This window comes from Callorhinchus milii, unplaced genomic scaffold (genome assembly GCF_018977255.1).
Source record: "Callorhinchus milii isolate IMCB2004 unplaced genomic scaffold, IMCB_Cmil_1.0 Scaffold4, whole genome shotgun sequence".
Lineage (NCBI taxonomy): Eukaryota > Metazoa > Chordata > Chondrichthyes > Chimaeriformes > Callorhinchidae > Callorhinchus > Callorhinchus milii.
In genome coordinates, this window is record NW_024704745.1 from 13,293,981 (window position 1) to 13,316,405 (window position 22,425).

The 22,425-nt window shown below is 40.3% G+C and overlaps 1 protein-coding gene across 1 annotated transcript; it reads left to right on the top strand.

The window, feature by feature from the left end:
• The first annotated feature begins 230 nt into the window (after positions 1-230).
• Positions 231-22,207, top strand: casr (calcium-sensing receptor). The gene is made up of 7 exons (XM_007908700.2): positions 231-385; positions 7,524-7,966; positions 12,089-12,395; positions 12,979-13,860; positions 15,793-16,023; positions 18,306-18,429; positions 19,126-22,207. Exons 2-7 carry the CDS (start codon positions 7,551-7,553, stop codon positions 20,478-20,480), a joined length of 3,315 nt encoding a protein of 1,104 aa, XP_007906891.1. The 5' UTR covers positions 231-385; positions 7,524-7,550; the 3' UTR covers positions 20,481-22,207.
• The last annotated feature ends 218 nt before the right edge of the window (positions 22,208-22,425 follow it).

A 22,425-nucleotide genomic window follows, 5' to 3' on the forward strand; every position in this document is an offset into this window, starting at 1 on the left:
CGACTGTTTGTGGGACGCTGCTGTGCGCAATTGGCTGCCGCGTTCGCCCACAAATATACAGTCAATTCACTTTACAGTGTGTTCTGTGAAGCGCTTTGGGACATCCTCCCAACGTGAAAAGCGCTATATCAAATGCAAGGATTATTATTATTATTATTGGACAGTTCTGAGTGGAGCCAGTAGATGGTGCACAGTGTTACCAGCTGAAACTCAGAAGTAAAGGCACAAGCTTGATGATCATGGAGCGAGATGGATGGGATATGTAGAGAGAGAGAGACACACACACAGATCAAGCCCAAAACGAAGACTACACTCATTCATCCTTCCCAACTTTAAGGATGCAGGAAAGATGCAACTGACGACCTGAAAAGTGGAAACCTCAAGGGTAGGGCAAGGGCTCTGTTATTACTGTTCTCTTTTTAAGGTGCCTATTTCTAGTAAGATGCAGCTACATGTGTATTTAATTTGAAAAAAATCTGCTGTTTGCTTTTACGCGAACATAATACGAACGAGTAAAATTATAGAGTCAGAAATATAGCTTTTTTTCTTAAAAAAAACTGTGAGTTAGTTGCAATTGCTTTCATTTTTGTCCATTGCCCTGAACTTTAATGTTCAGGGCAGGCAATGGATTGCTGAGGCTACAGAGAAGTACGTTTCTTCTCTCTCTCCTAATAGTTATAAAGTACAAAACTGATTAAATACAAATTTATTTTGAGGTGATGGATCTCAGTATCAATCAGCACAGAGTTTATTCCAGAATTTGGCAGGTTGATGCAGGACTGACTATTTTCCCAGGTCAGAAGCATCCTGATCTGTGTCTAGCAGTCTCAGTTGTTGTTCCATGAGATTCCCTATGGATTTTCCCGTATCTATTGTCTGCCAAGTGTGAGATTGGACTTCTGAAATTCTGTGAGATAAATTGAATTTTTCCCCCCCTCCCCCAGCAATCCTCATGTGGGAGACAAAGCAATGCTTCACACAGATAGTGAGTGTGCAGTATCCTATCCTTGTCTGGATTGCCCAGTTGGGCATCTGAATAGAACATATTTCAATAAGATTAAGATGTATTGAAGGAAGGCTCTCTATTATCGATACATACATTTTCTTCAACGTTGTACTTTTCATGCAGTATAAGTCGTAACTTAGTGACAGAGGGAATGGCAAGACAAAAAGCTAGCAATGTAGCATCAATGGGAAGAGAACAAATAAACCTCTTACCCCCCATCCACCCCACTACCAACCATCAATGATTCTACCTCAGAATCTTTGTCCTGGGTAACAGAGAAACAGGAACCAGAGGAGGTTATTCAGCTATTATGTTAATATACAATTTAACAGATCTTTCAATCCCAATCATTTGCCCTCTTGCCACGCTGTTTAACACCTCTACTGTATATATGTATTTTACTTGCTTGCTTGCTTTCGTTCTTTCTTGTTTTCTTTCTTTCCAATACATGGCATTGACAGTCTAACTTGTGTCTGGTCTATGAAAGGTGCAGCATTTTCCATTCTTTGATGGAGGGAACAGTTCTTGAAGAAAAGATCTGTGCTCAGCACTGCACATGAAGCCTGCTCTGTATCTAGTTTAGGAATTCACCTGGGTTTAGATTTATTCTATTTGTGTAGCATTTGACAAATTGTTGAATTCAGGCTAATCTTTGAACCCGGGTTTTCTGTACTTCTGAAAGAGCTTATAGAAAATTGGCTTCGAAATTGAAGCTTATATTTGAGAACTTGCTAAATGCTGAACACTCGGAAATGCTACATAAATAAAATAAATCTAGATCCGGGTGGTTTTTTGAACCCCAGGTTTTTATCTGTTGCAGAACTGTGTTTTATTGAGAGAAATTCCACCTGGGTCTAGATTTACTTTAATTCATGTAGCATAACAGAGTGTTGTATTTGGCAAATTCTTAAAATACAGCTTTACAGTTTCTTTTTAAATTCAACAATTTGCCAAATTCTGGATGCTCTAAATTGCTACACAAATAGAGTATATCCAGAACTCAGGTAGAAATTCTACCAATATGTTCTGTATTGTCCCAGCCACCAACACCTCTAAACTCTACCTTTGATGAGCTTTGTGGTTAAGGCAAACAAAACCTTTCAAAATAAGCTATGAAATTAATGGAGCTAACGACCTGAGCACTGGATTGATGGTTCTGTTATTGTTTCTTTGCCTATGTTGCGTATTCCCCAGTTATAAACAGCTACAGGTTGCATGCGTATTTAATATAGAAGATAATGTGTTGATATCACAGCTGCTTAGATGCATATTATATCTCAATCCTTCTCTGCTCTCCCTCCTGCCTTGCTTGACAACTGACCCCATCTTTGTGAAGCACTCTGAGACTCCTATCCGATATGAAAACTGTTATTTAGGTGTCAAATAAATCTGTTCGGTGGACACTGGCCTGCTTCAGGTCCCCCGCATTTCCCTCCCCACCTTTGGCGGTCGAGCATTCAGCATCTCTGCGCCCACACTCTGGAAATCTATCCCATAATCCTTCCACTTCACACCCTCTCTTGCCTCCTTCAAGTCCTGTCTGTAGATCATTGATCATGCCTTTGGCCACCCTGCCCCCACCCACCACCCCAACCCTCGCCTTCCTCCCTTTCTGAACCCAAAGCAGCTTGGGTCCAAAACTCCTGATTGGCCAGTGCCCCAGGACATCTTTCCGACCTGAAGGGTGCTCTGCAAGTGTAATTTGTTGTTGTCAACTTGGCTCAGTTGGCAGCACTCTCACTTTTGAGTCAGAAGGTTGTGGGTTCAAGCCCACATTGAGACTTGATTGCACAAGTCTTGGCTGATAGTCCAATGCAATAAATGGGGTGTTCTGCAGTGTCGAAGATGCCGTCCTTCAGACGATTCGTTAAGCCAAGGTCCCATCTGCCTATTCAGGTTGACATTAAAGATTATCATGCCACTATTCGAAAGGAGAAGGGAGTTTCTCCAAATAAAATTGTCATTTCATAGAAATTTGTAGCACATCGCTTGGCACCACATAGCTGCTGCGTTTGCCTACAAAATCAGTCACTACAACTTTAAAGTGTATCCTATGAAGCGCTTTGAGACATCCTCCCAACATGAAAGGTGTTATACCAAATGTAAGAATTTTTCTTTTATTACTTATTTTAATGCTGAAAATCCCAGTGTCCGTGTGCTTATTATTGTTATTCCTTGTCCGTCATGCCCATGATAATAATAATAATGATAATAATAAATGATAATAATCCTTGGATTTGATGTAGCACCTTATCATGTTTTCGAGACGTCTCAAAGTACTTCACAGAATATACTGTATTTTGTGGACGAAACGCGGCAGCCAATTGCACACAGCAGCGTCCCACAAACAGTTGTGGATTGAGTGACCAAATTATTTTAATTTTATTATACTTTTGAAGGGATTATTAACCCCGGATAAACGATCCGCCAATCAACTATGATGAACTGCACAAATGGCTAACATTTCCTCACTTGCATCCAATGTAGCAACTCCATCCCTAGCATTTACGAGCTGCTAGAAATAACCGCAATTGACCGCTGGCAGAACTATATTTACCATCCCTGTTATTCAAGTTACCACACTCCACTGAGCCCAGCATAATTCCCAAAATAGCTGTACGAATAGCTGTGGTAATGCTTATGCAGAAATGATTACATATAAGATAATGTGTGCCTTGGAGCGGGGTTACTGGCCGCTGACATAATAATAATTCTTTAATTTGATATAGCGCCTTATCATATCTTCTAGATGTCTCAAAGCACTTCACAGAACATACTGTAAAGTGAATTGACTGCATGTTTTGTGGGCGAAACGCAGCAGCCAATTGTGCACAGCAGTGTCCCACAGACAGTCGTGGATTAAGTGACTAAATTATTATTATTTTTTTGAAGGAATTATTACCCCCAGAAAAGCGATCCACCAATCGACTAACAACCGGGTTCCTACTCACTGCTAGGTAAAAACATAGACACGTGGAGGAAGGAAATTTGCCCAACATTTCGCTCTCTGGGGAATCGCTTGTGGTCTTTTGCTTGCGAGGTGAAGCTCTAACCATTGAGCTATAGGACTGCACTGAGGAGTTCAAATCAGATCACTGTCCATCAATCTGTTTTGCAAATTGCTATTTGGGAGGTTTAAGTCCCAACACTAATATTTGACTGAACCATAGAGCAAAGGCTTGACTACTATTTCAGTCCAATCAGTGGGGTTCAGTATATGGGTTTCTTTTCACTTAAAACTGTTGTGTTAATTTTTTCCCATGCAAATTTACATTGTGTGATCATGATGACAATGTAACTGGTCCAAGGCAACACAACAGGGAGAGAAAGGGTGAGAGAGCGAAAGAAATTCCAACTGGTTCTAAATTTATTCTATTTATACAGCATTTGGGGAGCACAGAATTTGGCAGTCGTAATTTTGAAGCTGGTTTTCTGCAGTTTCTAACAGATCTTATGGAAAATTGCCTAAAAATAAAGGTTGTGTTTAAGAATTTGTGAAATTCTGAACGTTCTCTTCATGCTAAGATCATGCTAAGATAATAAAAGTAAATCTAGACCCAGCTCGAATTTCTACCTGAAATTCTTCTGTTTGCCTTATTCTATTGGTTAGTGTGTGAATTTTCGGCGAGGATAGGATTAGGGCTCAGCTGTGGTGATGCCCCATGATCTAGTGGTCTGTCAACACTGCCTGTGAGAACTCATGTATGAATCATGGCCATTGAGTTGGGTTACCAGAGGGTGCCTGTGAAATCGTAACCCGGCAGAAAGATAAAATGAGGTAAACACCTTGAGGAGGGAAGTGCGTCGGGGTGGGGAGAATGGGAATTACACTAAATTGTCTTCTGCTGGATTAGTGGATTAGAAACGTCTCCTCTGGAACCTTAAAGGATTTAAGAACGTAATAATGTGCTTGGCGAAAGAACTTTAAGGTCCATCTAGTTCGCCTTCCACCATCCTCGCAAACACATGTCATGACCCAAACTATATATTGTATCCGAGATATTATTTCCTAATAGAAATCTATCTTAATTTATTCTTGAAAGAATCAACACCTCCTGCTTCCACTATCTCCCTAGAGAGCCTGTTCCATACGTTTACAACTTGCTCACTGAAGTAGTATTTCCGCAATTTGTTCTGAATTTACCTTCCTTCAGTGGCATGCCGTATCCTCTGGTTCTACTTTCTGGACAAGATAAAACATTTGATCATGGTCCACAACATACTTCATACATGTATTAAATAGAATGGATTTTTCACCTCTTGAGCAGCATCTAAATAGCAGAGTACTAGCGTAGCACAAAAAGCGCCTGAACTTTTTTCTTTGTCTCATTCTATCACGCACACACGTGCTTTTTTGAAGCAATTGCCCCATTACCTTGACTAAATGAGCCATAAGGCTCTCTGCGTCACACCATCTCCCAGGCGATTACTTGTATTTCCCTATAAATCGAGTTTGAGAGCTTGTTGGAGCATGACCCCAGTGTTTTCATGTCCCATGACAGCCCTAGAAAGATCACCTTCATGTTTGAGCTGAGACAGTGGCTGTATTTCAGAAATTCACAAAACTCACAAGTCATTGAGCATAGATTATAATGATGTTGAACAAGAAAAATAAATTATAATGCGTGTAATTAAATCACTCTCTCGTGTCGTGGCTTTCCCAACACCATTCCCAATGAGTTTTGTCTTTAGAACCAGTCCACATCTCTTTACTTTGTGTCACTTGAGATTTTGTTCAATTTAGCTTCACGGTAGCAGTATGACAAGAAAGGAATATTCAGAATTTTCTTCAAATCATCACAGAATATACTTAGTGCTTATTGAACGTTCATTCCAACCAATAACTTGGGTCTGAAAGGCTGAAAGTATGAATGGCATTGAACTTTATTAAACTTCGAAGGATTGCTAGGGAGTTTCAGATGAAGAAGATTCTTCAGTCTATTTGATCTCATCCTTCCAGAATATCCACCCTATCATCTGCCCATCGCAGTATCAAACTATTTCTTAAATGAGTCCAGTGCTCTGACCAATCCTTCCCAGTAACCCATTCCAGCTGCCAATTACTCCTTGTCTAAAGAACTAAAACTTACCTTTGCGGCACTGAATCTATAAAACAGAGATTTTTGGCTCAGGCAGAAGCTATTCAGCCCATCATATCTCTATCTCTGCTTCCTGCTTGTTTTTAAGTCACCCTTTGTATTAATCCCATTTCCCAGCTCTTTCATTTGTGCTTTCTTGCTTTGCTGCCTTGAAGTAATTCAAAGTATTCTTCTGGGTTTACTTGTTATCTACACAACAATAAAAACAACGACTTGCATTTATATAGCATCTCTTAAGCAGGGTAGCATCCCAGAATGCTTTATCCCATTTAACTCTAATACTCTATCCTGTTTAACATGCCATGCTGAAAGATGTGATGTCAAATGCAAGGATTAGAATTATTTTATTTTATATACCTATTGCTAAACTGAGGATATTACATAAGTTTTATTTTAAACTTGTGAGACCAGAAGGATTTTCTTTTCTCAAAATACTGCACTTGGCTGTTGTGAAGGTGGAAACCAGTTTGAGCAAAGTTATGTTGACAGTCACCAGATAATAGTTGGCTGAATTTCGGGCGGTGGGGGTGCTGAGTGAGTACAAACAGGATACTCATAAAGGGAGTCACAACTGGGAAGAAGTTGCAAATAACATTTGCTGGTATGTCACACTGACCCCTAGGAACTCTGGAAGTAGATTGCATCAGTGTGATTTCCTTCAGGTCAGCATGATGCACTTCATTACGGTCAGCAAATACTCTTGAGTCGTTATTTACAACAGGTTCCCTGGGGAGCCTATTCTGTTATGAAATAATATCTCAGGATACAGTATATAGTTTGGGATATGACATGTGCATGTGATTGCCATAAGAATAATAATATTGTATTTGATACAGCGTTCTCATTTCGTTGAGACGTCTCAAAGCGCTTCACAGAATATGCTGTGAAGTGAATTGACTGTATATTTTGTGGGTGAAACAATGGTGGAAGGTGAACTGGATGGAACTTTGTCTTCTTTCGCCTAGTAAATTCTTATGCTCTTACAACTTCAGGATAGAAATCCCAGTTTGTCTTTTTTTATCTACAGCACCACTTTACTAAATATCATGCAAAACATTAACATGCTATCACATAATGTTGAATTCAGAAAAGGTAGCACTCTCGCCTCTGAGTCAGGAGTTTGTGGGTTCAAAGTCCCAAGTTGGGTCCACGACAAGTCTGCTTCACCCGCCTCCCCGCAGATAGTCTTTGAGTGACGTCAGCAATGGTCATGGAGAAATTCATGGCCTTGACTGTCCCATGTTTCCACTGAAGGAGGTCGTGTGTAGAGGTGAGTGGCTTTAATTGGGTGGGGGGATAACAAAAGAGGGAAGAGAAAGCTGAGGACAATTTTTTTTTAAAAAAAGTTTTTTTTTACATTTCCAAACTTACAAGTTTACTATACATACAGAATTCATGCCTTTTGTTTTTCCTCAAAGGTACCTGTCAATATGGAGCCAGGATGAATGGTATTTCCATCACCTTTTGGACCGTGCTGTCAACTCGTTCTGAGATGGAAGACTTCAAAGGAAAATCGTTGTTCATCTCTCAAAGTTTCTACAACAGAGTCAGCCCCCACCATTACAGAGACAAGCAAAAAGGCTCAGACCTTCGTCTCTAAGCTAACTCTTGTGGAAGCTGAACAGTCTGATTTACTGAAGGCATTGGGAGAAGAGGACTGTACGATGGGGGGGCACCACTATGGACTCTTAATCCTCGGATTTACTCTTCTTCAGTCTTACTGTGTTTCGGAATATGGTCCCAACCAAAGGGCACAGAAAAAGGGAGACATTATACTCGGAGGTCTCTTCCCAATACATTTTGGAGTAACTGCCAAGGATCAAGACTTAAAATCTAGACCAGAAATGACTAAGTGCTTTAGGTAGGACTTTTAAACACCACAATCTTTCTCCATATGAAATGTTTACAAATTTGTTGTTTTGCATGTGTTAGGAATATTGTGAGTGGTTTTGGGAACCCAACCTTCAAAAAGAGTTGAAGTGTCTTACGGAGTAGTCAGGAAGTATGGTTAGATCAGAACACTAGATTCATTTAAAAAAAAACTCAACGTTGTGATGGAATGATGGTAGGATGTACACTGGAGGGATGAGATGAGCTGAAAGGTCTTCTTGATCCTCACTAGTATTGTGAAAAGCCAAATGGGAAGTTTTTTAAAATGGCACCAGGTAATGTACTAATGATAATAATAATCCTTGCATTTGATATAGCGCCTTATCACATTGTTGAGACGTCTCAAAGTGCTTTACAGAATATATTGTAATGTGAATTGATTGTATATTTTGAGGTTATAGTGCTAAGGACAATTTCTGCCTGAGAGCACAGGTGGGTTGTCTAGCGAGAGGATGAGTATTGGCCAAGAAGCACAGAGGCTACAGGAGCCACACAACTCACAGCATTAGATTACGTGGTTCTTGCGGAGAAAATGGGCCAAATGGACTATTTCTGTGCTGTAATAATAATAAAATTCCTTGCATTTGATATAGAGCCTTATCACATCATCAAGACAATTACATGCAGCAGTCTCACACCAACAGTTGTAACATGATATAATAATATGATGATAATAATGACCCTTGCATCTGATATAGCGCCTGATCACGTCATCGAGACAACTCAAAGCGCTTCACAGAATATATTGCAAAGTGGATTGATTGTGTATTTTGTGGGCAAAACACGGCAGCCAATGTAATTCTAGAGCTGCAAGAGCAGTACCCAGCCAGCACAGCTTTACCAGTGGGTTTGCCTGTTTTTTTTTCCAATCAGCAATTGGGCATTAATATTTTCACATGGAGATACTTAAAAAACATTCATGTGAAAACAGTAACTCAAGTTATTTTGTACTTACAGTCACAGTCCTGCTGTTTGACATCTCCTTTTACCATTTGCCACAACTGACCCTTTCTTCCAGCCATGATAAAAAAACTACAGTTAGGCTAGGCTGCAAGATGCAATGAAATGAATGTCACTTTATTAAGCTATGGAGTGCTAGACTTGTCAATGATTAATTCGCTTTGCTCTACTGTTTGCCCTTGTGTGTCACTGTGAACTGCTCCGCGTTGCTTGTGTATTCATTTGTCTTACTAAGTACTGTACTTCCCTGGTTCAAGGAGCTGCACTGGCTGAAGACTGTAGTGTAAGGTACAGGCGTACCACAGGCAACTAAACCTGCAGCAATATGAGGCTACTCTGGTTTGGCAGTTTCTGTGGTTTGGGTGCTCTTAAAGGTGACACCATTTGCACCTTGTGTAGGAATGAAGGACTTTCACACCTGAAGACTTTCCTCTTCGACTGTACCCCCAGTCACCCCAAACCCCTTCCCAGCTCGAGGTCAACACATCCTGCTGTTAAATGCTCCATGATGCTACTTGAGTGAAGGGCGCTGTGTAAATGTAAGTTGTTGTTGTTGTTGGCTATGAGTTGGGATGGAGACGCAGCTGACATCAATGCCAGCAACCCACGCATGTCTCTCTCTGTTGGAGGTTATCTTCTGAAGATTCCCACTAGTTGTGAGCAAGCATGGAACATTATCCCCATTCTCGCCTGCCTGCCTGCCTGGCTTCCTGGTACCTCAGTGGCTCGACTTCAAGATCATCTATGATCTTATTTGACAAATTGAAATCAAAGCAAGTTGAAGCCAGCCATGACTCCATTTAGGAGTTTTACAATGCAGCACAGTGTGAGGGTTCATGAAAGAGATTCCTGCTCTGAATTTATTGTTGCCATATCTTCAACATAAAATTGCGATACTGTACACATAACTGCTTCTCCATATCATTCATTGTGGGCGAATGGATGACAGATGTTAGCACAGAATATCTGCGCTGGATTCCTCTATAAAACTCAAATCACTGTCTAATGATGTCCCAATGGAAGAATGTAACTATTAGAATAATTTAATTGCGTTTTTTCCCCATGTGCTGGCCAACAACCCTCAAGTTTAAAAATTAGTCATTTACTTTGTGGCTGTTTGTAGGACAATGCTGTGTACAAATGGTTTACCACGTTTGCCTACAAAAATACACCACCTCTATACATTAGAATAAATACTGTGAAGCACTTTGAGATGTTTTGATGAAGTGATAAGGTGCTATATGAAATGCAGGGATTATTTATGTACTCACATCACCATGATGAAGATTTTTATCGCTTCAAGGAGATCAGGTCATGATGAAGAGGCAGGGATTTAATGATAACAGTCTTACAGTGGAGTCACTTGGCAATTTGCTCGTAAACAGATTGCACTTAAATCTAATATTTATTTCTAACCTGTTCTTATAATTTTATTTATGTGGCGCAAACAAGGGGTCTGGGAATGTGATTGTATCAAGCTTGTCCAATTGATCCTAAATTACTCATAACTTTGTTATTCATGAGTTTGTGACTCACACATGAGCAATAAATCGTAGTTCACAGCTCTTCGTCTTGTAGGTAATCTGGATATAATTTAGATTCATACCAGGTTATGTGGTCAAACAGAGGTCTAGCCAAGGTCTTTCCTAAGATGTAGTAAAGTCTTCTCTTTGGTTTACTGAACTGAGATTGGGTCACATTGTAATTTAAAAGGTCATGGAGATTTGAATAATGTCACACTAAATGAGTGAGTAACTCTTTGAACTTAACCTCTCGTCTGGCCACCCCATTCCCAGTTACAGAAGAGGCAATGCTGTTACCACATACAATGGTTCACAGATTATGTTGTGCTATAGACTATTGAGCTAGAATTGCGATTTTACAGTTATGATATAATTTACCACAATTAATCTGAGATCTCACGGAGCCTGATTTCCATTTATTGAGGTTCAATTGAGATTTCACTGTTTTTTGGGGCTGTTAAAACTTGAAGTTGGTGTCATAGAATCATATAGCACAAAAGGAGGCCATTCAGCCCATCATGCCTGTGCCAGCTCTTTGAAAGAGCTATCCAACTAAATCTAATAGTTTTTTCTTGACTTATCCCAGTTCTCTCTGCTTCTCGTTTTAAACTTCCCTGTGCTTTTTTTAAAAAATTGTTAATGTTTTGTTAAGGCTCTGCATCAAATGCAAGAGATTATAGTTTTTTTTATATAATATTCACTTTTTTTTACTAGAAGTAGCAAACACCAGCGTTCTGTCATGGCCAGTGTATTTTACAGTGTAAATTTATACTGAATACATTGAACATTACATAGTTTTTTTTTAAACAAAAATCTAAAGGAGATATTTTATAAAAATGGACTGATGTTTTCTTACAGAATGTGTTGAAAAAATAGGTGGTGGTCATAATATTACCCAGATAAATTAATACTCTACTGGTGCTTGACAGTACTGTAATTCCTTGCCAATAATCTGGTAGGTCTTAAATGTTAAGGCAATTGTCATAAGGCTAATAGGATGGAGACTTCTGGGTGTCTGATGTACTTTTCTTTAAAAAATAATAATTGGCCTTATTTTTTTCTGACTGTTGTTTTTAATGGATTGCAGGTTCCGAATCATTGTACTGTTCATCCCAGTTATGCACTTGTATGTGGAGTCCTGCAACTCAGTGGTTAGAGCTCTCGCCTAACAAACGAGAGACCTAGGTTTGATTCTCGGCAGGGCAAAACATTGGGCAAGTTTCTTTACTCCACACGTCACTGTTTACCTAGCAGCAAAAAGGAACCCGGTTGTTAGTCGATTGGTGGATCGCTTTTCCAGGGGTAATAATTTCTTCAAAAAAAAAAAAATTGGTCACTCCACCTATGACTGTTTGTGGGACACTCCTGTGCGCAATTGGCTGCCAGGTTTCGTCCACAAAATATACAGTCAATTCACTTTACAGTATATTCTGTGAAGCCCTTTGAGACATCTCAAAGATGTGATAAGGAGCTATATCAAATGCAAGGATTATTATTATTGTTGTATCTTTCCTGTTTAAAGGGAAAGTTGTAATACAGGATGACTCCATTATATTCAGGTAAAAAACAGATAACAATGTAATTAAGCTAAATTATATTTTTGTTAACAGGTATAATTTTAGAGGATTTCGGTGGTTGCAGGCAATGATATTTGCAATTGAGGAGATCAACAACAGCATGGCATTTCTGCCAAATATCACCCTCGGATACAGGATATTCGATACTTGCAACACAGTGTCCAAAGCTCTAGAAGCAACTTTGAGCTTTGTAGCTCAGAACAAAATAGACTCACTGAATCTGGATGAGTTCTGCAACTGCTCTGATCACATTCCATCAACCATAGCAGTCGTGGGAGCAACGGGATCAGGGATTTCTACTGCTGTAGCCAACCTACTGGGTCTATTTTACATTCCACAGGTCAGTACGATGAAGTGACAATGAGCTGTAGGCTAGTTTTGTAAGTACTGTGGAAATAAGTACATAGAGTCAACATGGGTGTGTCTATTTGTGTGTGTGTACAAATAGATGTGTGTCTGTGTGTTTCAATGTGTGTTTTTGTATAGGCACGTAGATGAGGGCAACTCCAGTTGGGGAGCATTGCACTGTCCGAGGTTCTAATCTTCAGATTGGAGATTAAACTGAACAACAACAGCTTGTGTTTATATAGCGCTATTCGTTTATAGGATAGCATCCCATCTGCCTGTTCAATTGGATATTAAAAATCCCATGACACTATTCATAAAGAGAAGGAAAATTGCCCTTGTGTCCTGACCAACGATACTCCAGTTCAAATCATGAAGACTTGACGGAACGAATTAGTTCTTACAGTCACTATCGGATTCTTCCAATGGGTTTGTTAAACAAAATTGCTTGCGGTTACAGTAATTTGCAAACAACCTTTTTCCCCCAAATTTGCTGGAAATTCAGGTTGGGGGCTTTCAGAAGTTTTAGCAGTTAGAGGAAGGACGGTGGTTTAACAATGTGTCATTTCTATTAAAAGGTCAGCTACGCCTCTTCGAGCAGGCTGTTGAGCAACAAGAATCAATACAAGTCTTTCCTTCGTACAATCCCCAATGATGAACAGCAGGCCACCGCAATGGCTGACATCATCCAGCATTTCCAATGGAACTGGGTGGGAACTCTAGCAGCCGACGATGATTACGGCCGCCCAGGGATAGAGAAGTTTCGAGAAGAGGCAGAAGAGAGAGACATCTGCATAGACTTCAGTGAGCTGATTTCTCAATACTACACACAAGAGGAGCTGCAGCATGTCGCAGAGGTCATTCAGAATTCCACGGCCAAGGTCATTGTCGTGTTTTCAAGCGGCCCCGACTTGGAGCCCATTATACAGGAGATTGTTCGGCGAAACATCACCGGGAGGATCTGGCTGGCGAGCGAAGCGTGGGCTAGCTCCTCGCTGATAGCCAAACCCGAGTATTTCCACGTCGTAGGCGGAACCATCGGATTTGCCCTCAGAGCAGGACACATCCCGGGATTCTACGAGTTTTTACAGCGGGTGCATCCCAGCAGGTCCTCAGACAACGGGTTTGTGAAGGAGTTCTGGGAAGAGACGTTTAAGTGTTACCTGACGGAAAAATCTCTGACGCAACTAAAGCAGTCCAAAACACCTGGCCACGACGGCAGCACTGTAGTGGGGAATATCACAAGTTCAAAGTTACTGCCTCCGTGCACAGGGGATGAGAATATCATGAGTGTTGAGACCCCTTACCTGGATTATACTCACATGCGTATCTCATATAACGTATACATGGCAGTGTATTCCATTGCACATGCGCTGCAAGATATCTACACCTGCACACCTGGGAAGGGCATCTTTGAAAATGGATCGTGCGCTGACATAAAGAAAGTTGAAGCTTGGCAGGTAATTGAAAACATCTTTTTAAGTCCAAGCTACCTGACTATCTAACCCAGAGCTGCGTAGCATCATACTAGTTGAATGGCCCACTGTGCTTTTACCTCTGGAGACCTTGTCCATCACAAACTGATGGTGTGGTGTGGAAATCTCTTGGCTGTAATTGCTAAACAATCTCATCCTTTTCCCAATGGATCATAGAATCATCGACATTTTAGGGCAGAATGGAGGAATTCACCTCAGCCGTGCTAGTGTGTACCATGCTAGCTCCTCCTCATCAGCTCGCTTTCCTGCAGAGAGCTGCCTAGTCTAATTCATTTCCTTGCCCTATCCCCGCATGCTTCTAAGTTTTTATTCTTCAAGTATTTGTCTTATTTATGTTTAAAGGAAGTAATTGACTTGGTTCCAATAGCCACAGTAGACATCTACCCATAATCTGGCAGCCATGCCATTGAATTGTCACTCGCTCTCATGAGGATATTTGGTGTGTAAAGAGAAATCCCCTTAGTTCAGGCTAGGGAACTCTTCTGTGGTAGGAGCTAGGAATTTTAGGTGCTCTTCTGCTCAACTGCTCTACATAATAATAATAATAAATATATTGATGTACGTTTATAAGGCTGAAGTCTTAACCTGTAAGACTAAAACATTTTACCTTAAAATTGCAGATTGTGCAGAACTGTGGAAACTTCTTTAATTCAGTCTTAATTAGGAAGTCACTTTTCTGCACCACTTAAAACGAACCAGCTTCCAAATGTAAAGGTAAATTTCAACACAAAATGGTCTTGCAGACCAAGACTGACACCAGTTTCAAGCAAAAAGTGAGAAACCCTATTGTAATCGCACTGATCCATGGCACCTGGCATTGAATTCATCAGCAGAAAGCATCAACGTATTTCAGAGGAAACTTGATGCATGAACGACTGAGGGGATTAGAGAAGAGGGGTGTGGGAGAAGGGATAAGAAAAGGTTAGGCTCATGTGGATTACATGTTATTTAAAAATCAAATACTTGCTAAACAAAATAAATTCTTCCTTAAGAATCCTTCCTTACAAAACTGACTCGTACAGTAACAGGAACATCTAAGTACAAGGCTTCTTCACCTTGTGATCTTGTGAAGTGTTTTATATTCTTAAAAAGAGAAGAATGATTTTAGCTCCTGCTGTGGCTTCCTGGGTAAATGCTTGCTTTTCCTGGTATGGTACCACATCATCCATATTAGATAGCTGATCTATTTTGAGAACATTGATCAGTCAAAGCAGCAGTAGGGGCACAACAAAAGCAACAATTTACATTTACAGGATGACCCTGTTATCATGTGCGTCCCCCAGAGAATTTCTTCATGTCTCCCACAGGCAGCTGGTCAGACACAAATGATCTTGTGAGTGTTTCTTGCACTAGTTTCTAGCCTGCTGGAGATGGCCACAAGAAGCTGGAGCCTTCAATGGCAACCTGATAACTCGGAAGTGGACCAGTGGCTGTTTATTTCATGAATCAGTTATTAGTTGAGTGTTAAATGTTATGGACCCAAGGCACTGTGCTATAATCGGGGAGGGGGGTCTCCCTGTATGTAGAAACTTTCACATCCCAAAGAATGTCCCAAAGAAAGGGGAATAAATTGAAATTAAGCAAATGCCTTTATGTTGGCAATTGGCCTTGAGAGTTTCTGGGCTAGGGAAATCAGCTAGGGCTTGTACCATGAAGTGCAAAGTGTGCAGACAATGACAGCAGCAGGACTAGGCTTGGCTGTGATGCCCTCCTTGGACTGGACAGGCTGCTGGAGCTCAATGCCTCGGCTCACACCTGAAAAAATGGCCACTTGGTCAAGATACTGGGTGCTGCCAACACAGCTAAAGCACAGCCTAATCATGAGGAGTGGAAGAGAAGAAATTGTGAGGAAAATGGGTGATTAATTACGATGAATTGTTTGTATCTCTGCTTTAGGTCCTCAAACACCTCAAGCACCTGAAGTTTACAAACAGCATGGGTGAGCAGGTCGACTTCGATGATCAGGGCGATCTCAAAGGAAATTACACCATCATCAACTGGCAGCTGTCCTCTGAGGATCAATCCGTAGTCTTTCAAGAGGTTGGGAACTACAATGCATATGCTAAACCAGGGGAAAGACTCTACATAAATGAAAGCAAGGTGCTGTGGAGCGGATTCTCAAAAGTGGTATGAGATTGACTTCCATTCACTTTCACTGTGATCATTTTTGGACTTAAAAGTTTGTCTTTCACAACGTATGTTTACAAGGGGTTACACTGGTACGAAATATACAGTCAATTCACTTTACAGTATTTTCTGTGAAACCCTTTGAAACATCTCGAAGACATGATAAGGCGCTATATCAAATGTAAGGATTATTAGTACAACATCTATTTGCATTTGTGTAGCTTTATAATGATGAAGGGGGAGCTTGATCTGCGTGGGAGACACAAGTTGTGGGGGGGAGGTGGGGAGATGATAGGAGGTATAGTCAAAGAGATAGATCCTTAGAAGTGTTTGGAAAGCAAAGGAGGAATTTCAGAAGTGTTATGGACAGAGGTAGCAAAGTGGCTGAAAGCTCATCCGTTGGAGGTGAGTCAGAAGTGAGTTGAGGATTGAAAAAACAAGGGGATTTTGTAATAGGTCTATGAGTCGAATTGAGGTTGATGCAGTCATTATCAAAGATGAAGAAGCATGGGAGATAGGATAGAGCCTTGGATTGAAGAAATTGAAGAAAGTTAAGGGTCATTTAGGTCTTGAGATTTGATGGTTAGTAGGCTGCAACAGTGACCCTGGATTAAGTCCTTACGCGTGTAAACATCTGCAAAAAAAAAGCCTTGCTGATAACAATCCCTCTAGTCCAGGTGTAAGAACAATCCCTCTAGTCCAGGTTTAAGAACATGTGGCTAGAAAAGCTCATGTGGTGGAAACCATTTAAGATTCTGTTTCATGGTACTGACATTTCCCCACACAAATTTTGTGTCTGTGCCTAAATCTCTCATCCACACATTAAAGATGGAGCACAGATTGTGATCATAATTCATACATGCAACAATCCCCTGATCAGCCTACCTAAGACAATGTTCTGTCTGTATGTCAGCCTGGCACAGTGATTGCACTTTTGCCTATGAGTCAGAAGTTGTGGGTTCAAGCCCCAAGTCAGGACTTGGAATCATAAAGTCCAACTGACACTCCAATCCAGTGCTGGGGGAGATTGGATTGGTGGAGGTGCTGTCCTTTGGATGAGATATTAATCTAAGGTCCTGTCTGCAGATTCAGGTGGACATTAAAGAACCCATGGCACTATTCGAAAAGTGATGGGAGTTTCTCCCAGTGTCCTGGCTAAAAATCTTCCAAATAAAATTGTTCACTCACTCCATGGCTGTTTGTGGAACATTGGCGTGCACAAATTGGCTGCCACATTTTGTCCACAAAATTCACAGTCACTTTACAGTATATCCAGTGAAGCGAGATTTTGACAATATGATAAAATGCTATATCAAATGCAAGGATTATTACTTTCTGATTTTAATTAAAGCCCAATTACTGATAGGAGTAACATGACAGCCCCTGTGTTCATTTTGTTTTTGTTTGCCAACTTTCTCTACTTTTCTCCTCTTCTTTGAGGATGCAGTGTCTTGTTGGGTACTGTTTTACAAGGCCCAGCCAACCTCCAGTACATTACCTGAGTAACCATTCATCGAGTGTGAGCCGAGGAAGCTACTCAACTATGGGGGCATCACAACTCAGCCTAATGCTGTTCTCAGTCAATAGCAACACACATGCAGTTCCCAATAAGGGGTCAATGGACAGTAATTAGGAGAGAAATTATTGGCTGATTTTTGTCTTCCCAAACTCGTGAATACCAAAGCAAATTGATTGTCGCATCCCGAAAATTGATTGTCGCATCCCTACCGTTGCCCCAGCTAAGATCAGCTAACTCAGCACAAAACTACAACTCACCAGACCATTAGGGAGGTGTGTTAATCTTTTTTTCGAACTGGGAAGTAAGATAGAATAACAATGATGCTTTTTTGCCCAATGATTTAATTGTTAAATCTTCTGTCCAGTGGGTCCCAATCCATGCAGACCATAAGTGTTCTAGGTTCAATCCCTAGTCTGTGCTGAGATATCTGATTTTAGCAGCTATAGAAATAGAATATAGCATAATTGGACTCAGTGCCCCTGGTGAAATGGCCTGTTTACAATTACTGAGGAATTTTGATGCCTGAGTACTTGTGTTATGGCCTGTGTTAGTGCATTCAGAACAGTAGAGAAGTTAGTTACATTTGCAAAAAAAAGCAATGTTAACAACATGGTGAAGATAGCCATTGTGAATGCTATCAACCATTTGCAATTAGGTGTCTTTGACTGATGAAAATCGTTATGGTTTATGTATGTATGTGATGAAATCTGTCTGCAGCATTCAGTCCGTTAACAGACATAACTAATTCCATTTATGCTTCTAGGTGCCCTTCTCTAACTGCACTCACGATTGTATTCCCGGCACCAGGAAGGGAATAATTGAGGGAGAGCCCACCTGTTGTTTTGAATGTGTATCATGTGCTGAAGGAGAATACAGTGATGAAAATGGTAAGTAGCAATTGAAGATCACCACTGCTACAATATTGTGTGTGCCTGTAATTGAGATTGCTGTTCAGACAATATAGAGTACTACAGACAGTGCCTTGTCAACTGCTCATCATGTTTCTATTAGGTGAAATCCCATGTCTTACAACAACAACAGCAACTTGTCTTACCACCTATAATGGAGTATTCACCAATCCACTTTGCTAAGTTCTCTGTACCAATTTTCAGAATAAACAGTAAGAGTGTGAAAGTAAATCCCCTTTAGGATTGTAATCCCAGTTCCTATCCCTATGGGAATAGTCCAGCATCATTCAGTTTATTTCAGATGTTTCTTTAGATGAAGAAACATGTAGGCTGCACAGTATAACAGCTGACAGTAATTATTTCAGATCAACATTTTCATGTTTTCAGCTCAAAGAACTAATTATGTAACAGATGATTTCTTCTCTCAGATGTTAAACATTGAAATGTAAAATAGCGTATTAACTCAATCATTGGCACATGGAGGCTGCAGTCAAAGGTACTTTGGGAATTAAACCTGTGACTGTTTTATTTGGGAGTTAGATAGCTTGCTAATAGATAGCTTAGATAGTTCATACCGATTATCCATCTCAATATGAACTTTGATTGTCAGTAGATTCTTTTGGAAAGCTTACTTGATCCTAAGAAAAAAAATGATTGTTTCCTTTTCCTTTTTAGATGCAAGTGCATGCACCAAGTGTCCCAACGATTTTTGGTCCAATGAGAACCACACTTATTGCATAGAGAAGGAGATTGAATACCTGTCCTGGACTGAACCCTTTGGAATTGCTCTGACAATATTTGCTGTGCTAGGAACGGTGATGACCTTCTTTGTATTGGGAGTATTCATCAAGTTCAGAAACACACCTATTGTGAAGGCTACCAACAGAGAGCTCTCTTACCTTCTCCTCTTCTCCCTCATCTGCTGTTTCTCCAGTTCACTGATCTTCATTGGGGAGCCCAAAGATTGGACCTGCAGATTGCGCCAGCCTGCATTTGGAATCAGCTTTGTCTTGTGCATTTCTTGCATTCTGGTGAAGACCAACCGTGTGTTGTTAGTCTTTGAGGCCAAGATTCCGACCAGTCTCCATCGAAAGTGGGTGGGCCTCAACTTGCAATTCCTGCTGGTTTTTCTCTGTACCCTTGTTCAAATTGTTACCTGTGTCATCTGGCTTTACACAGCACCTCCTTCAAGCTACAGGAATCATGAACTGGAGGATGAAATAATTTTTATTACATGTGATGAAGGTTCCTTAATGGCACTTGGTTTTCTCATTGGCTACACATGCCTCCTGGCTGCCATTTGCTTCTTTTTTGCCTTTAAATCTCGCAAACTCCCAGAGAACTTCAATGAGGCCAAATTCATCACCTTCAGCATGTTGATATTTTTCATTGTCTGGATCTCATTCATTCCTGCTTACGTCAGCACTTATGGGAAATTTGTTTCGGCCGTAGAAGTTATTGCCATACTTGCATCAAGTTTTGGGTTACTTGGATGCATCTATTTTAACAAATGCTACATCATCTTGTTTAAGCCATCGAGGAACACCATTGAAGAGGTGAGGTGCAGCACTGCTGCCCATGCTTTTAAAGTGGCAGCCAGGGCCACTTTGCGGCGTACCACAATGTCTCGTAAGAGGTCCAACAGTGTTAGTGGCTCAACTGACTCCTCTCCATCATCTTCCGTTAGCAGCAAAATTGCCCATGATGAACCAATTGCTGTGGAAATGCAGACGTGCAGTAAGCAGAAAGTCAGCTTTGGCAGTGGCACTGTCACTTTGTCCCTCAGTTTTGAGGAAACAGGAAGATATGCATCAGTTAACAGGAACATGAGGAGGAGGAACTCAATGGAAGGCAAGAAAAGCGATGAAATTGTAATCAAGCACCATGCTCTGATTCCTCTTCAAACTCGCGAGACAGGAAATGACACATGTTGCAAGATGAAAGGAAACAATGGGTCAGAAACTCTTGAATCCCAGGATGGTAGCTATGAACATTCAGATTTACTGAAGAAATGTCCTCCAACCGTTTAATAAATTGCAGAAATCTTGTTGGTGGCATCATCGCAGCTAATTGCCACAACGTCTTAACAGTGGCGGCCGATCCTACTTCACTTTCATTGGCTTTATTTGTGGAAAAGCACAAATTCATAAGTTCCCTAGACATACCATATTAATATTATTGCAAAAATATTAAGCATGATGCTGCTATGTATAACATAATTAAACTCAAATATGTATCACAAAATTCACTAGATCAGTAAAATCTCTGGATTGCCAAAATGCAAACTATGTACAAGAATGGATTGTTTTGTCACAAAAGGCCTCTTTGTGAATATTCTATGGTAATGCGGAACGAGTTACCAGAAAACAAGAATTCTCAACCTGCAAATCCGTAACCTGCAAAACGAAGCAACAGCCTCATTGATACACAACGCAAGACCTTTATTTCCACAACAGCATCCAACTATCATAGTTGGAATGTCCCATATACTTGAAATGTCACCAAGTTCTGGTTGTGCAGACATTTGTCTGTTTGGAAGCTACTATATTTAGTCTCTATGAAGTGTATTGCAAACAAATACAAGTAAAGAAAGAATGACGGACTGTCTGACGCAGTGACAGCAAGAAAAACTCTTCGATGTCCTTGAGGGACATTCACAATGTTTAAAAAACAAAAAAAAGGCTTTCCTATCACAATGCCAATACTGTAAACACAATAGTTAATGTTATGCATTTACATGATGTGCAATGCTAATCATATCGGAACACAATAGCAGTCGTTAGAAGTCAGTAGTTAGCAGTGTTAAAGAGTGAAGTTCAAGACAATAAGTGCAAATGTGGCTCAGTTTTGAGAATGTTGCTCATAGCAACACATTATCATATTGTGTTACAATGATCAGTTTCGCAGATACACGTTCCGTTTGACTATTACACCAGTGCTGTGAGATACAGCCATAGATGTAATCTGGTGTTTGCATTTCCAGTGGATTCAGCAATATACAAGCCATAGTGCTGCACCTAATGATATTCCAGCCCCAGTATAGATCCAATGCTGTTTCTATCCCATTGATACCAAGGCAATAACACAAAATAACATGGTCTAGAGTTTCTTTTTATGATATTATCATATGAGCAATGATACCAACCAGTGATATTGAGCATTATGACAGATGGGTGAATAGTGGCATTAGAAAGGTAAAGAATTTGTGGGACAATGGCAGCATAATTGTACAACATTGTTGAGATGGTGCTGCAGAGATAATACAATGGGAGTGGAGCAGAATTACATAGATATGGAAGTAAGAGTGCAATGGTGTGGCATTGGTGAGGCAGTTTCAATGAAACAGCATGGGATCACTTGTCAGTAATAACAGGATCATATGATTGTAAAGAGTGAAGACTACGAAATTGGTGAGAAAATAGCAATTGATCGAGACAATGGTAATTAAAAAAAGGAATTCTGTATAATTGTCAAAATAATGACGCAAAGATAATACAGTGGTAATAGATCAAAGTCGAAACATGAGATGGTGGCAATGGAATGGCATTGGAAAGAGAGAGAAAAGTTGAATGGTGAATAATGACTTCATGTAACAGTGATAATTCAGTGGAGACAGTGATATGGTTAAATGTGACAATGGCAGTGAATAAATACATTAGAAAGAAAACGGTAGTGGAGCAATGTGAAATTGATGAGGCAGAGGTAGTGGAGCAATGTGAAACTGGTGAGACAAGGTGGTAGAAAAATATAGCATTGGTAAAAGAGAGGAAATGGAGCATATAACAACTAATGAGTCAGGACTAATTGGATGATAACAGTAATGATTGAATTGTTTGACATTACTTAACAGTAATAGAACATTATGATCTTAGTGAGGCAGTAGTACTAGATCAGCATGATATCAGCCAGGGACTCATAGCAGAGCAGTGTGAGCATTATGTTAGAGAGTAATCTTGTAATGGAGTTTAATGGAGA